The sequence below is a fragment of the Chlorocebus sabaeus genome, chromosome 18 (assembly GCF_047675955.1).
Source record: "Chlorocebus sabaeus isolate Y175 chromosome 18, mChlSab1.0.hap1, whole genome shotgun sequence".
Lineage (NCBI taxonomy): Eukaryota > Metazoa > Chordata > Mammalia > Primates > Cercopithecidae > Chlorocebus > Chlorocebus sabaeus.
This window is the reverse complement of record NC_132921.1, coordinates 45,825,116-45,838,157: the sequence shown is the minus strand read 5'-3', so window position 1 is coordinate 45,838,157 and position 13,042 is coordinate 45,825,116. Positions and strand designations below refer to the sequence as shown.

Genomic DNA, 13,042 nt, shown 5'->3' with positions numbered 1-13,042 from the left:
TCCCCACTTGTTTCTGAGCCATGGCTAGTGTTTTTTACTGGGCTGGAGGAGAAACCATGGTGGCCTGATCATGCTGCTGGGACTGCTGAGGTTGCAAGCTTCCCATGTCTATGTTTGGGGCTTTCTCCTTTCATGTTACCCAGCACATTGTCTAAGGAAGGAAGCGGGTGGGGACTGGTCTATGCAATGACCACTCTCCCCAGGCTGACCCAGCTAATGTTCACACCAGCCATTTTTTTTTCACACATTTTATTTTGAAGTCAGACTTACAGAGAAGTTTTAGAAATAATACAAAGAATTATTTTATACCCTTTACTCATATTCCCCAAGTGTTAACATTTAACTTGTTTGGGTTATCATACACTCTCTCACACACATATACATACTGTATTATTACTTTTTTCTGGAAACATTTGAGAGTAAATTGCTGACCTAATACCCTTATTTCCCCAAAGGGTTCAGCATGTATTTCCTAAACAAGGACAGCCTCTTTTATAACCACAGTACAGGTATCAAAATTAAGAAATTAATGCTGACACAGTACCTGATCTTATTTAAATGTTGCCAGTTGTTGAACTAATATCCTTTGTAACCAAAAACAAAAAAAAAAAAAAAGAAATTCTGGCCCAGGATCACAAATTGCATTTAGTTGTCTTGTCTCTTTAAATGAGCACAAGCCATTTACTTCATAGAACATTTTGGGTTTGCCTTGTTTCCTTATGATTAGATTCCGGTTATGCATTCTCAGCAAGAATAAGTGATACGGTCTCCTTTTGAGCACATCTGACCAGGAGGCCCATGATAGCATTTGTTACATGTTACATTCCAGATGACACTAACTTTGATCACCTGGTTAAGGTAGTATCTGCCAGGTTTCTCCTTATATAATAAAAGTACTAACTTTCCCTTTGTAATGTGTAAGTATCTTGTGGGGGTATACTTTGAGGCTATATAAATATTGTTTCTCATACCTTTTTTTACCCACTTGTTTTTATCACCCATTGATGTTTCAGCACATTGCATTTAAATCCTTAGTCTTCTACTTTGCCCCTGCCTACTCTCTTTGACCACCAGTCCACTGCTAGGAGAGAGACTGGAAACAGACCATTTACTTCTGATCCTCGGGGCCATTAGCTAGGGCAATGACTACATACAGAACAACACACAACAGCATGGGAACAAGAGCCCAGTGAAGTGGTTCCCACTCAGGGCACTAGAAAGTCAGAAAACAGGTGCTCAGTTTCCAATAGACCCCCTGGAGCAGGTGGACCCCAGACTAGGACTTAAGGACAGGAAGAATTTGGATGACCGGAAATCTGGAATGGCATGAGAATCTGTGTCCATATGCCATATTTGAGGGCCCCAGTGAGACTCTGCCCCGAATGCCTGTCATCCCAGGAGCTCCCAGAGTACTGGGAAGACCTGAACCACCAGGCTTTCTTTTGATCCCTGTTCAGAGTTGGGACAATATGGGGCAGAGAGGCCCTGCAAAGAGTGGGCCAGGCCTAGGGTGCTTCAGAAGAGGCCTGTAGAAGGCATCCCCCCCTCCACTCCCCACCTCTTCTCATTCATTCAGCAAACACTGGCGCATATCCCATGCCAGGTATTGAAGTCAATGCTGAAGACACACAATACTCTCAAAGGGGATGCTTTGAGCCCAGAGATTCTTAAGGTCACTCAGCGCTGAGGGCAAGGCAGGAGCTATCTTCTGCCCAGAATCAAGAGCAGAATACAGTGGAGGATAAAACCCTGTGCCAAGCTCCCTCATTCTAGGCTGACTCTCATGTCCAGAGCAAGGATGAGGGCACTCACGGTCACACATCTCCTCTGACCTCTCTTCGCCAGTGCCCTTTCTCAGCACTTGGCAGAGAGCTTCAGGCACACTGAAGTGGGGCCAAATCCCTGAGACCCAGGCTGCCTGCTCACTTTGCAGAGGAGGGATCTGAGGCCAGAGAGGTCTGAGCCTTTCCAAGACAGGCCTGACTCCACTTTTCTGCCCTGTGGATAGGCTGTGTGTCTCTGTTTGAGGCTTGGAAACACAATCAGCAAAGAGGCTTTTGAGGCAAGAGCCATTATGCACGTGCCTTGAATAGGTAGCTTCTTCCAATGTAATATGAAGATTACATACACAGCATCTGCCATAAGGGAGACCTGGGTTCAAATCCCAGTTCTGGGGTTCATGTGACTTTCATACAGCATATAAACTTGTCTGTAAAATAGGGCCCAGGATTGCTGGGAAGATTAACTGGAATGGTGTCCCTGAAGTAGCCAGGACAGTGTCTAGATGGTAAGTAGATTGTCTTGAAACAAGGCCTCGTGTCTTCCCCCAGCATATTCCCAGCCTACCTAAGACATCTTGCAGTTCTTCAGAAGGTCTGGGGTCCTTTGTTCCTCCATGACCCCTCCCGTGGAGTCCACGTAACACCCGCGCACTCTACAAAACCTGACCCAGGTGTCTCCACTCTCCCAGACAGGGCCACTTGCCTTCCGTCCTCCGGGCTGTCCTGGGCCCCCAACACAGTTCCCACACGCTAGTGTGCAGTTGTCTTTTGCTTGTCAGGGAACCTCATGGGGAAATTAGCGCAGCTGATTTTGAATCCTGGCTCCATTACTTTCTTACAGTGTGGTTTGAGGCAAGTTACCTACCTTATCCAAGTCTGTTTGTTCATCTGTAAGGTAGGGTGATAGCACCTTGCAGCATTACAGGATTAGAGATAATACCCATAACATACCTCACACTGGGCCTGGAAGGTGCCCAGTGTGTGCTGTCTTCATCTCTTCACCTCTAATCCTTAGTGCAGTGCTGTGCTCGGTAGGTACACTACAAATATTGGTTCAGCAGGTTAGGGAACAAATTACTCCCCATGCCAAAGTAGTTTTCATTTTAAAAGCAGAACTAATGAGGCCTAGGTCTAACCCAAAGAAAAAGGCCTAACAATGGGATCTGAGTCCCTGTGTAGGACTGGAGTGCAGTGAGAAGCCTGGGGCACGTGTGTGGGATCTCCTTAGCAGAAGCCCACATCCTGCCCATGGAGGGCAAAAATGACCCACAGTTGTCCTGCTCCTGACGCCCCTCCTTGGTTTCCATGAGGAAAGCAGGAAATGGAAGGGAAACAAGGTTGACAGCCCCTGGGTCCACTGAATTTCCTGCCATCCCAATGCCCATGGCTCCCTGAGCTGGGCCCCAGGAATAGGTAAGGACAGAGTGGCAACAGCAACAATGAATCATGCTGGAGACCCTGAAGACAAGAGGCATCTCTGTGCCTCAATTAGTGAAGTATGGGGCCTTCACAAATGGCTGAATTTTCCCCTTTATTTTAAAAAGCCTAATTTTTAAACATTATTTATTTATTTATTTATTTATTTATTTTTATTTTTGAGATGGAGTCTCACTCTGTCTCCAGGCTGGAGTGCAGTGGCACAGTCTCTGCTCACTGCAACCTCCATCTCCCAGGTTCAAGCGATTCTCCTGCCTCAGTCTCTCGAGTAGCTGGGATGGGAGGCTGGCATTTTTCTGGCATGTGCCACCACGCCCGGCTAATTTTTTGTACTTTAGTAGAGATGGGTTTCACTGTGTTAGCCAGGATGGTCTCGATCTCCTGACCTTGTGATCCTCCCACCTCGGCCTCCCAAAGTGCTGGGATTACAGGCGTGAGCCACCACACCCTGCCAATAAGCTTAATTTTTTTATAAGCAAATTCTTAAGATTAGTGCAAACCCAGTTGAGCACCCCCAAGCAAGTTCTTAAGATCAGTGCAAACCCAGTTGAGCACCCCCAGTTTGCACTGATCTTAAGAATTTGCTTATCATTTTCTCCGGAGTTAAGTGTACTGGGGGAAATGACTGACACAGCTCAAAAGGCCTTTGAACTTCAGGTAGCTCCATAAAATGTTAATAAATATTATATTTCTTTCAATTTAATTTTCTCTCCTTGTTAATAATAAAAGCCCCCATCTGTCCCTATAACCAGCAAGTGCTACAAGGGAGGGGGACTTATACACCCATTAGCAACATGTTTACTAACTTGTTACTCACCTTTAAGAACTCCAGCTCTATCAAGGAGAGAAGGGAAGAAAAGGATTGGTACCTAGATCAATGTAGATGCTGCCATTTCTTAAAGGTGAAATTGGGGTTGTTGAGAAAAAAAAGTCAGAATAAAGAAGGTAGTAGGAGGCAGGAGAGAAGGGCTGGAGGGGAGTGACTGTGCAGAGTTTACAACTGAGGGAGATGTGATGTAGAGATCAAGGGCACAGCCATGCAGATAGACCTGGACTTGAACGCTGATTCTAGGTAATTTAGGTGAGGGACTTAACCTCTCTGAGCCTCAGTTTTTGCATCTGTAAATTAGGGTAATAACATCTGCATCATAGAATTATTGTGAGAATTCGATGAGATTATAACTAAGCAGTTCTTAACGTAGTGGCTAGTACAGAGCAGCACCCCATAAAAGACAGCTATCCCCGTGCCTCAATGAATGATGCCCAAATGGTAAGAGGTGACTGGACGGCCCTGATGTGTCTGTTCAGCCAGTGGGTCCCAAGCATCCCAAGGCCTGGGCTTACCTCTTGGGAGTCACATGGGGCAGCTACAGGAGCCTGGGCACATCACTGCCTGGCTCTGGGTCTCCTCAGTGGAAATGAGAATGACAGCTGAGTTCCTTCCACCTATACACTCCATGCCCACACTTAAAGAGCAGGGTGAACAAGAACTGGCAACACTGGCTGCTGCTAGGGAGAGAAATGGATGACTGGATTCAGGGGTGGGAAGAACTTCATTGTTTCCTTTTTCCTGTGTTTTGAATTTTGAAATATATGAATATATTTTTCAAAAAAAATAGATAAAAATTTTTAAAATGCAAAGACCAAATTAGTATGCAGCCTGAGGCCATGTGAGCCCAGAGGAGGAAGGCTGCAGACAGCAGCAGCCACAGTTGCATTGGGAATGCTCTTGGGAAAGGAAAGGGCAAAGAGAGCAGCAGGGGCACAGCAATGTCAGCTAATTGGGGTCCCTGGAAAAGAGCAGTGAGAGGCAGAGGTGTGTGCACCTCAGCATGACAGGAATTTTCTGGAGTAGCATAGATTGACTGGACTTCACAAAAAAATGACCTAAAGTGGTCTCGTGTCAAGTTCAAGTTTGCTTTTGTTGGGAGGTGGATTGTCAATAGAATGGAATTAAGAAAAGGGAAGAAGGATGGGATTGCAGCCTGAGCCATTCGTTCTGAGTGTCTGTGCTGTAAGAAATTTGCCACTCTGATAATCCTTGGGGTGGAATGTAGCTGAGTGTGGCTGTCTCTTGTTCACTCCTCAACACTCTTGGGGGTGGTATTATCCCCATTTTAGAGATAAGGAAATTGAGGCTCAGAGAGGTTAAGCAATGTTTCCAAAGTGACACAGAAGGTATTAGAGAGAACTGTGATTTGAATCCTGGTCTGAAGTCAAAGTCCATGCCTTTTTCACTCTGATACCCTAATCTTTCCATCCCCCTCCTAGTCTGGGAAAGTCTTGGTTAGAGCTCCACAAAGGGCAGAAGCAGAGATGGAGACGCTCAGAGTTTCCTGAAGAGGCAAACAGTTAGGCTGGCAGGAGGAGGGAGAAAGGGTGATATAGAGGGCCCTGGGGAGCTGGTGCTGGCTCTCCAGGCTTTCACTCTGTCACTAGCAAGTCCCAGGACACCTGGGAATGTTGGAGACCAGAGACTGGCAGTAACTAAGGGGAGGACTTGAGGAGAGAAGGGAGGGCAGCTTAGAGAAATGGAGGGTCAGTAGGGGGAGGAAACTAGAAAGTTAAAATAAAAATCTTATATTTGCAAGCATTCATCTAGGGATGGGAGGGTGTGTTGACTATACACTTTTTCCACATGCTATCACTACTTAAAGAGCATTTCCAGAACACCTGCCTCTTTGGGACATGCCTTCAGCCGTCAGTAATTTGTCCATTCCTTCCTTTCTTATTCACTCATTAATGCAGGAATGAATCAATATTGACTGAATATCCAACTGCCAGAACTCACTAGTCTGTTGAAGGTAGTACGTCAACAGTAGCTAATAATTTTGATCTGGGGGTGGGTTCCATTTCGGTAAATAGTCAAATAGCATTCACAGCCAAGTCTGATGCTGTCACTTTGCGCTGGGCCCCTTAAGCTCACTGCCATATTGTGCCTTATCCACTCTACCAAGTGGGCAAGCAAGGTGGGGAATGTTCATCTGTGTTTTACCCGCTGTAATTCAAACACTAGCCCTGCAGACCCTGTGCTATGGGGATCTGCAGCTTTGCCCAGAAGAGCAGCAGCAGTCCTGGAGGATGGAGGTCCTGGCAGTGCTTGCATGAGTGGGGAAGCTCTAGTATGTCTTGTGTTTCTCTCCGTGCTTAGTATGAGGGACGGGGGTGTAATCCTGCTCAGAACAGGAAAAAGGTCAGATCTTTAGGAAAACACCGAGGGAGATGGAAACGTTAAATGAAAGGTCTCAATAAACATAACTTTTTCATACTAGCATCACAGATAGGAAGATAGAAGGAGGAAAAGAAAGAGAAAAGAGAGAGAAGCTGTGACTACAAAGGTGTGGAGAAAGAGCTGGAAGGGTTTTGAAAGTGCTGCTGGGAACAGGTGCAGTTGCCCTGGGGAGGTGCTGGAGAGGGGGCTGGGGCTCCCACCAGGAGCCAGTTCCACCCCAGGATAAGGCCCTGGTGAGGCTATGAAAGCCAAGTTCCCCAGGGGCTGCCACAGCAAGGTTACAGCTGCCCAGCAGGCCAGAGCCAGCTGGCAGACATCAGTGCAGCATGGAAAACATTAAGGGGAAATGGAGGTATTTAGCAATGAAATGACTTGATACCTGGGATTTTTGTCAAACTAATTGTGAGTTGAGGTATGCTGAAGCTGGGTAGTGAGTACATGGGGATTTTTTTTTTTTTTTTTTTTTTTTTTTTGAGACAGAGTCTCACTCTGTCTCCCAGGCTGGAGTGCAGTGACGCGATCTCAGCTCACTGCAAGCTCCGCCTCCTGGGTTCACGCCATTCTTCTGCCTCAGCCTCCCGATTAGCTGGGACTACAGGCGCCCGCCACTGCGCCCGGCTAATTTTTTTAAGTTTTTAGTAGAGACAGGGTTTCACCGTGTTAGCCAGGATGGTCTTGATCTCCTGACCTCGTGATCCACCCGCCTCGGCCTCCCAAAGTGCTGGGATTACAGGCGTGAGCCACTGCGCCCGGCCCTACATGGGGATTCTTTATGCAAGTGTCTCTACTCTTGATTATTATGCTTGAAATAAGTTTTTAATAATAAGCAAAAGGTCTTTTACAAATAGGGGTGCTATGAAGGAACCACACACTGCAGATAGGATAACAGCAAAGGAATATAAGCCATAGAATAGAAGCAGAAATGAACAAGAATTTTGTCTTGGGTTCTCTTAACTAACACTGCAAATCAGGAGTTCTTAACCAGAGCTCTGCTCTCCGTACTCTCCTTCAGGGATCCCTGAGCTCTCCATAATCATGTGCAAAGTGATCTAATAGTTTTCAGCAAGTTTTCAAGGATCTCTTTCCCCCAGAGGTTAATAAATTGTGTTCTCTCTTAAGTGTGCTATGCATGTATCAGAAACCTGGTGCGCGGTTTTTACATTGAAGGTTTCTTTTACAGAACTGGAATGTTCATCTCTGGTTCCAGTGTTTTCAGCCCCCCTCTCAGTCAGCCATACCCAGAAGACAGCAAAATTGCCTGGCTGGTTTCACAGCCCATCTCTGGTGACAGCTCCCAGGGTGCCTACAGTCGTTAGCCACAACACCTTCAGTGGAGGTAGGGGAGGACTATGTCCCAGAGACAATGGTATGCAGTGGGGAGGTGGACACAAACAGGAGAGGTCTAGGAAGGTCACTTGGGGATCTCTGGGAGGCTTCATGGGGTCTGAAAGAGTAAGAAGGGGTGCTGGGGGTTGAGGTTGTCCTCTTTCAGCTGCAGGTATGCAACAGAAATCACCGTGTTGACTAGTCTGAGGCTCAAAACCTAAAGACACCTCCCCATTCCCCAGAGAATTTCTTAGAAAACACCTTCCATTCTTCTCAGGGGAGAATAATACCCAGTCTGACATCTAGCCCCTTTAAGCTAATTCTTCCAAGAAGTGCAGCTCTCTAGAATGGACAGAGCAGGCTGTCACTTGGACTGGCAGCCCTGTTGAGCAGCAAAGGGGGGTTAGTTTAGGAGACATTCAGGGTCTCCTCAGTCCTTCTCTCTTGGAACCATGTCCACATTTAGGTCAAGACTTGAAGGCCTTCCCTTATTTGCTGATACATGAACATCTTTCTCTCCAGCCTAATGCATCACAGGCCAGCATCAGAAGCACAGACTTAGCCCCTGGCCCTGAGAAGAGAGATGGGAGGAGAGGATGGAGCATGGGGTCCAGGCACTGCTCTGTAGCTGGGGCTCTGAGCTCTGCTCTCTATACCCTCCTTCAGAGGAGACAGGTGGGGACTGAAGCGACTTCCCCATCTCCCACAGGGGGGCACAGACTGACAGGCAGTCAACGACCCTTGTTTCCAGGGGCTTATCTTCTCTCCTCCAGGCATCTGAAGCCTTGCAGCTTCCCTGCCCCTCATTTGGCAGTCCTCCTGTCTCAGCAGTGGGGAGAGGTGGAGGCCCTGGGAGAGAGTCTGCCTATTCCTAGACCAGACTACGGGGCTGAGGGCAGGAGAAGGGAAGGAGGTGGGAGAGCAAAGATTGAGAAGAAGGTCTGTCCCAGGCCAGGACTGGGTGAAGGCATGCAGCTGGTGTGCAGCTGTCTGGGCTCTCCTCTCCAGACGCCTGCCACCCCTCTCCAAGTCCTGCATGGTGTCCTTCCTCCTTTGGAATGCTCTAATGCTCTTCCTTCCCACCCTGGCATTCAGGGTCTGGAAACCTCTCTGCAGCTCATATCTAAGTGTAGGACAGGCAGCATGCCAGGAAACACCCAGCAGAGGGCCCCTACTCTTCTTTCTATACCCCTGCCTCCACCAGGACCCTGACTGAGGGCCCAGAATCCAGTTTTCTCCATCCCTGCAAACTGCCAAAGCAGCGGGAGGTGTGAGGTCAAGAGCAAGATGCTTGCTGGTAAATTTGGAGTTGCATCCTCATCCTTCTTCCTTTATTGTGGCCACTTTCCTCCACTGCCTCCTTCCCTAAGGTGTCACATAACTTCCCCCCAACCCAACACTTGCTCGGCCTTCAGGTCGGGTGGCCTCGGTGACCTCCTTTCTGTTCTGCTTGGACACTGTGGTCACCTCTTCCAGGAACCCAGAAGAATGAATTTGCAATGGGGACTTTCAGAGACACACACTAGTCCAGAGAGATTCTTCCTACAGTGGAACAGGACCTCCTTTTATTGTTCCCATCACCTCCCAGAAAGAGCTTCACATGCTGAAACTCAGAACGAGGGCCTGTGTTGCAGATTCCATAAAGAAGACCAAAGGTACTTCCAGCGGGCAAGCCTTGGGGCTGTGAGGCACAGCTGGCCAGAGTCCAAGAGGCACAGACCAATGAAGAAATCTTTTTTTTTAAACTGTGCTTTATTTAGGGCTAAGCTGGAGAAAGCGTCATCCAATAGTTACAGAAGGTTACAAGGAGTTTTAGGGAGTTGAGTGTGAAAAGAGCAGTTGTACTGAACTGCAGCTGTTTTCTTTTTTTTTCTTTTTTTTTTTCTTTTTTGTTTTTTGTTTTTTTTTACATCTGGACATCCTAAAAGGAGGAGTCAAGAGAAAAAAAGAAAATGAAAAACAACAACAACAACAAAATTGACAGAAAGAAAGGAAAGGCAGGAGGCCCTAGAGGAACTGGAAATTTGTTGTTCTAAAGGGAAACAATGGTAGGTCTGAGAACCCCCGGCCTCCAGATGACCTGGACATCAATGTGAAGGAATCGAGGCAGAATGCCAAAGCAATCTTCCCAAGGGTGCAAATAAATTATAATAAATATGTTATACTTTAAAATATATGTGTTCTTAAATAATTCAGTGTTTTTTCTGATTCTGAGTTTTTTAAGCAATGTCTTTAACTGCTCTAAAGTCATTTACCAAAGATAAATATCGTGCTTTCATTAAATAGTTTTCCTTGTTTTTTTCTCTATCATTACAATTAAAAGTCCTACAAAATATGCAAATTTATTTACAGAAAAACAGAGCCGGCATCATTTAAACATCCCTGTTTTTCAAAATTCCTTGTAAACAGTTTCAGAAATTCTTCAAAGATTGTTTATTTTTCTCTCTCTTTTTTAAGGTTTTGTGTGTGTGTGTGTTGTCTAGTCGTTTTAAGATGAAAGTTCCCAGTTCTCCCTTGCCCGGAAAGTCTCTGGAGCAAGCGTGGAAGGCGAGTGAAGCGGAAGGTGAGTGAAGCGCGCGCAGCTCCCGGAGGGAAGCAAGAGGCGAGGACGGCGGCGGCGGCGACGACCCGGGCAACGCGACCGTTCCCCGGCCGATGGCGTGGCCTCCACTGGCGACAGGCAGCCAGACGCCCGCAGGTGTGGGGCAAGTTCGGCCTGGCCCTTGGGGACAACGGCGTCCGACAGCACTCGCGGGGAGAAGGGATTGATGCTCTGTCTAAACTCTACAAAAGTACAGTCCTACAACATCTGGGATTTTAGCAGTAATGCTAACTTCTATAGGTTTTTTTTTTTATTTTTTTTATTTTTTATTTTTTGCTTTCCTCTAATTTTTCTTCTATTATATAGGTATTTTAAACTTTTCCTTTTTAAAATTCTGTACAACTATTAGGATTTTAAGAGGGGGAAGAGTTAGAAGCATTTACAGACTTTTCACAACAATGACCTTGCTTGGTAAGTCCCGTTTGTCCCCTCTTTGTTTTCTCACACTCCACGGTTAATGAGTTTTAAGATTTGTGTTGCTTTCCCCAAATATCCACCAATTTGTTCATCTTAACAGCTCCATCCAGACATAGAATACAGAAAACCATAGGAAAGTGTCAGACTTGGATGAGGGTCATCAAAGCGCCTCTCAAAGTATCAAAGAACTATTATCTTGCTGTTTTAAAAGCACTGAAGCGTTATATTTCCTTTTTTTTGTTGTTGTTTTTTTGTTGTTGTTTTTTGTGTTTTTTTTTTAATTTTTTATTACATTTTTTCATAGAATCGCTCTAAGCTGTTTCAAGAACAGCCATGAGGCAGGAAGGAGGGGGTCCTCCATTCCCCCTCTATTTGACATAGAGCTACACATCTGCAATAAAAAGTTTGGTCCTTTGGTCCCTAAATAGCTAAAGGAATGACAGATAAAGATGCTCAGTGGCGGCCTCCCAGCCGCCCCCTGGGGACCAGGCCCCACACACCACTTGCCCCAGCCTGCCTCAGGCGCCCATGGGCTGGAAAAGCCCCGGGATCGGTAAGCAGCGTCTCCTCCCAGTTCCCAGCCCTTCAGCCTCCCCGTCTGGTCTCGTGATATTTTGTTTTAAAGTTGCCTTTTGTGTGTTTTTTTTTTTCTCATTTTTCTTCATCTTCTTCTTATGTCATATATATATTTTCCCCCAAACACGTGCCCTCTGAACTCCATAGACGCTATACTTTCCTTGAAGAAATGTTACAGTCACACAGACAGTGTCTGGAGTCTTCAGCTTGATTGATATTGGCTGATATGTCAAAGGTGTCATCCAACAGTTCTCATTTATAAATATATAGAGAGAGAGGTTTGTTTTTTAATGTAGCCCGTTCAGCATCCTGCCCTAAAATGAAGAAAATCAGGGCTGATTAAGCCAAGAGGGAAAACACAAACAGCATCCAAACACCAATAGGAACCTGCCTCAGGGGTTAGGATGGGAGCTCTAGGGGATGGTGGGAGGGAAGGAAGAGAGACCAGTATGAGAATTAGTCATGATCATGATACATTAAAAAGAAATATACTCTTCTATTCAGAGCAGAAACCACTGGGAAGTCTAGTGGTGATGGTTGTAGCTGAGGTTTCGTTGTTGGGAGAAGGTTCTTGATTTGGGTTACTTTAGCATTCTGGATTGGGGGTAGCTACAACTAAGGGGAGAATTTGGGACTGTGGGATATGAATTCATAATTAAACTTGTCTCTGAGAGATCTAGCCCAGATACAATATGTATACAGAAGCCTAGCAAACAAGATAGGAAAAATCTAGCAGCCCAGCCCACTCCTCCCAGCTCAAGGGAAAGAAGGAAGACACATCCGTGACTCAAATTTTGTAGAATCCTTGCCCAGCTTCCAGCCAACCACTTCTTTCCCGGGGTCAGTAACTATTTGCGAGGCTGTGTATATATATATGTATATCTGGATATATGTGTAGAATATATTCACCTGCACATATGTGGATATACATGGATATGTGTGTATGTATATGCATATATACACACATACACACACATAATACTTTTCTCATACATGCCAGGGAATTTAGAGGAAATTCAGAACTTCAAGGGAGTGGATGGGAAAACCTAAAAAAAGGTCAGAAGAGATTTAATTATCAAACTTAAATAAATTAACTCAGACAGTGTTTGATTTTGTTTTGAATGGTGGCTTTTTGGTGTTTTGTTTTGCTTTAAAAAAAATCATGATCTGACTAGAATCAGAAGGCGAATGCTTAATCATTGTGAATTAACAAATGAGACTCATCTCCATTCTAGCAAGCAGCTTCCACTTATACATGGGGGTGACTGGTTACATCAAGAAAGTTAGAACTGCAAAGCCCCCACTTGAGGGGACAACGTCATGCGTATATCAATCCATGCTGGCAGGTTTTTCACACTGTTGATTCAACAAACAGCAAACCGTACACAGCAGTCTAAACAATTACAACACCAAATAAAATAATAATAAAATTAAAAAACACTTGTCAAGGACCCTTTTTCAGTTGTAAACAAAAAGGTGCATTTTGCTTTTGTTAGTACTGTTTCTTCCAAACCAACCAAAAAAACCCTCCCGAGCCCCCAGTCCCCAGCCTCCCCTCCCCACATTTAATTTAGCAGAAGTGGTTACAATACAAACCTTACAATTGTTACCGGGCTCTCTTGCAGAGGCCTCTGGCTTTGTACTCTAGTTTTTTGGTTTAGAATTTTGTTT

General features: G+C 45.6%; 1 protein-coding gene across 40 annotated transcripts in view; it reads right to left on the bottom strand.

Annotated features, from left to right (window-relative positions):
* Nucleotides 1-11,041: 11,041 nt before the first annotated feature.
* CELF4 (CUGBP Elav-like family member 4) overlaps nt 11,042-13,042 on the bottom strand; it is a 318,992-nt gene continuing 316,991 nt past the window's right edge. For all 40 annotated transcript variants that reach the window (XM_073006366.1, XM_037982942.2, XM_007974213.3 and 37 more), the window contains one exon: nt 11,042-11,685. Coding sequence is in view for 5 of the 40 variants with exons in the window: in XM_037982942.2 (XP_037838870.1) it covers nt 11,659-11,685 (27 nt within the window). In the remaining 35 variants the exon portion in view is untranslated. The remainder of the gene's footprint in view (nt 11,686-13,042) is intronic.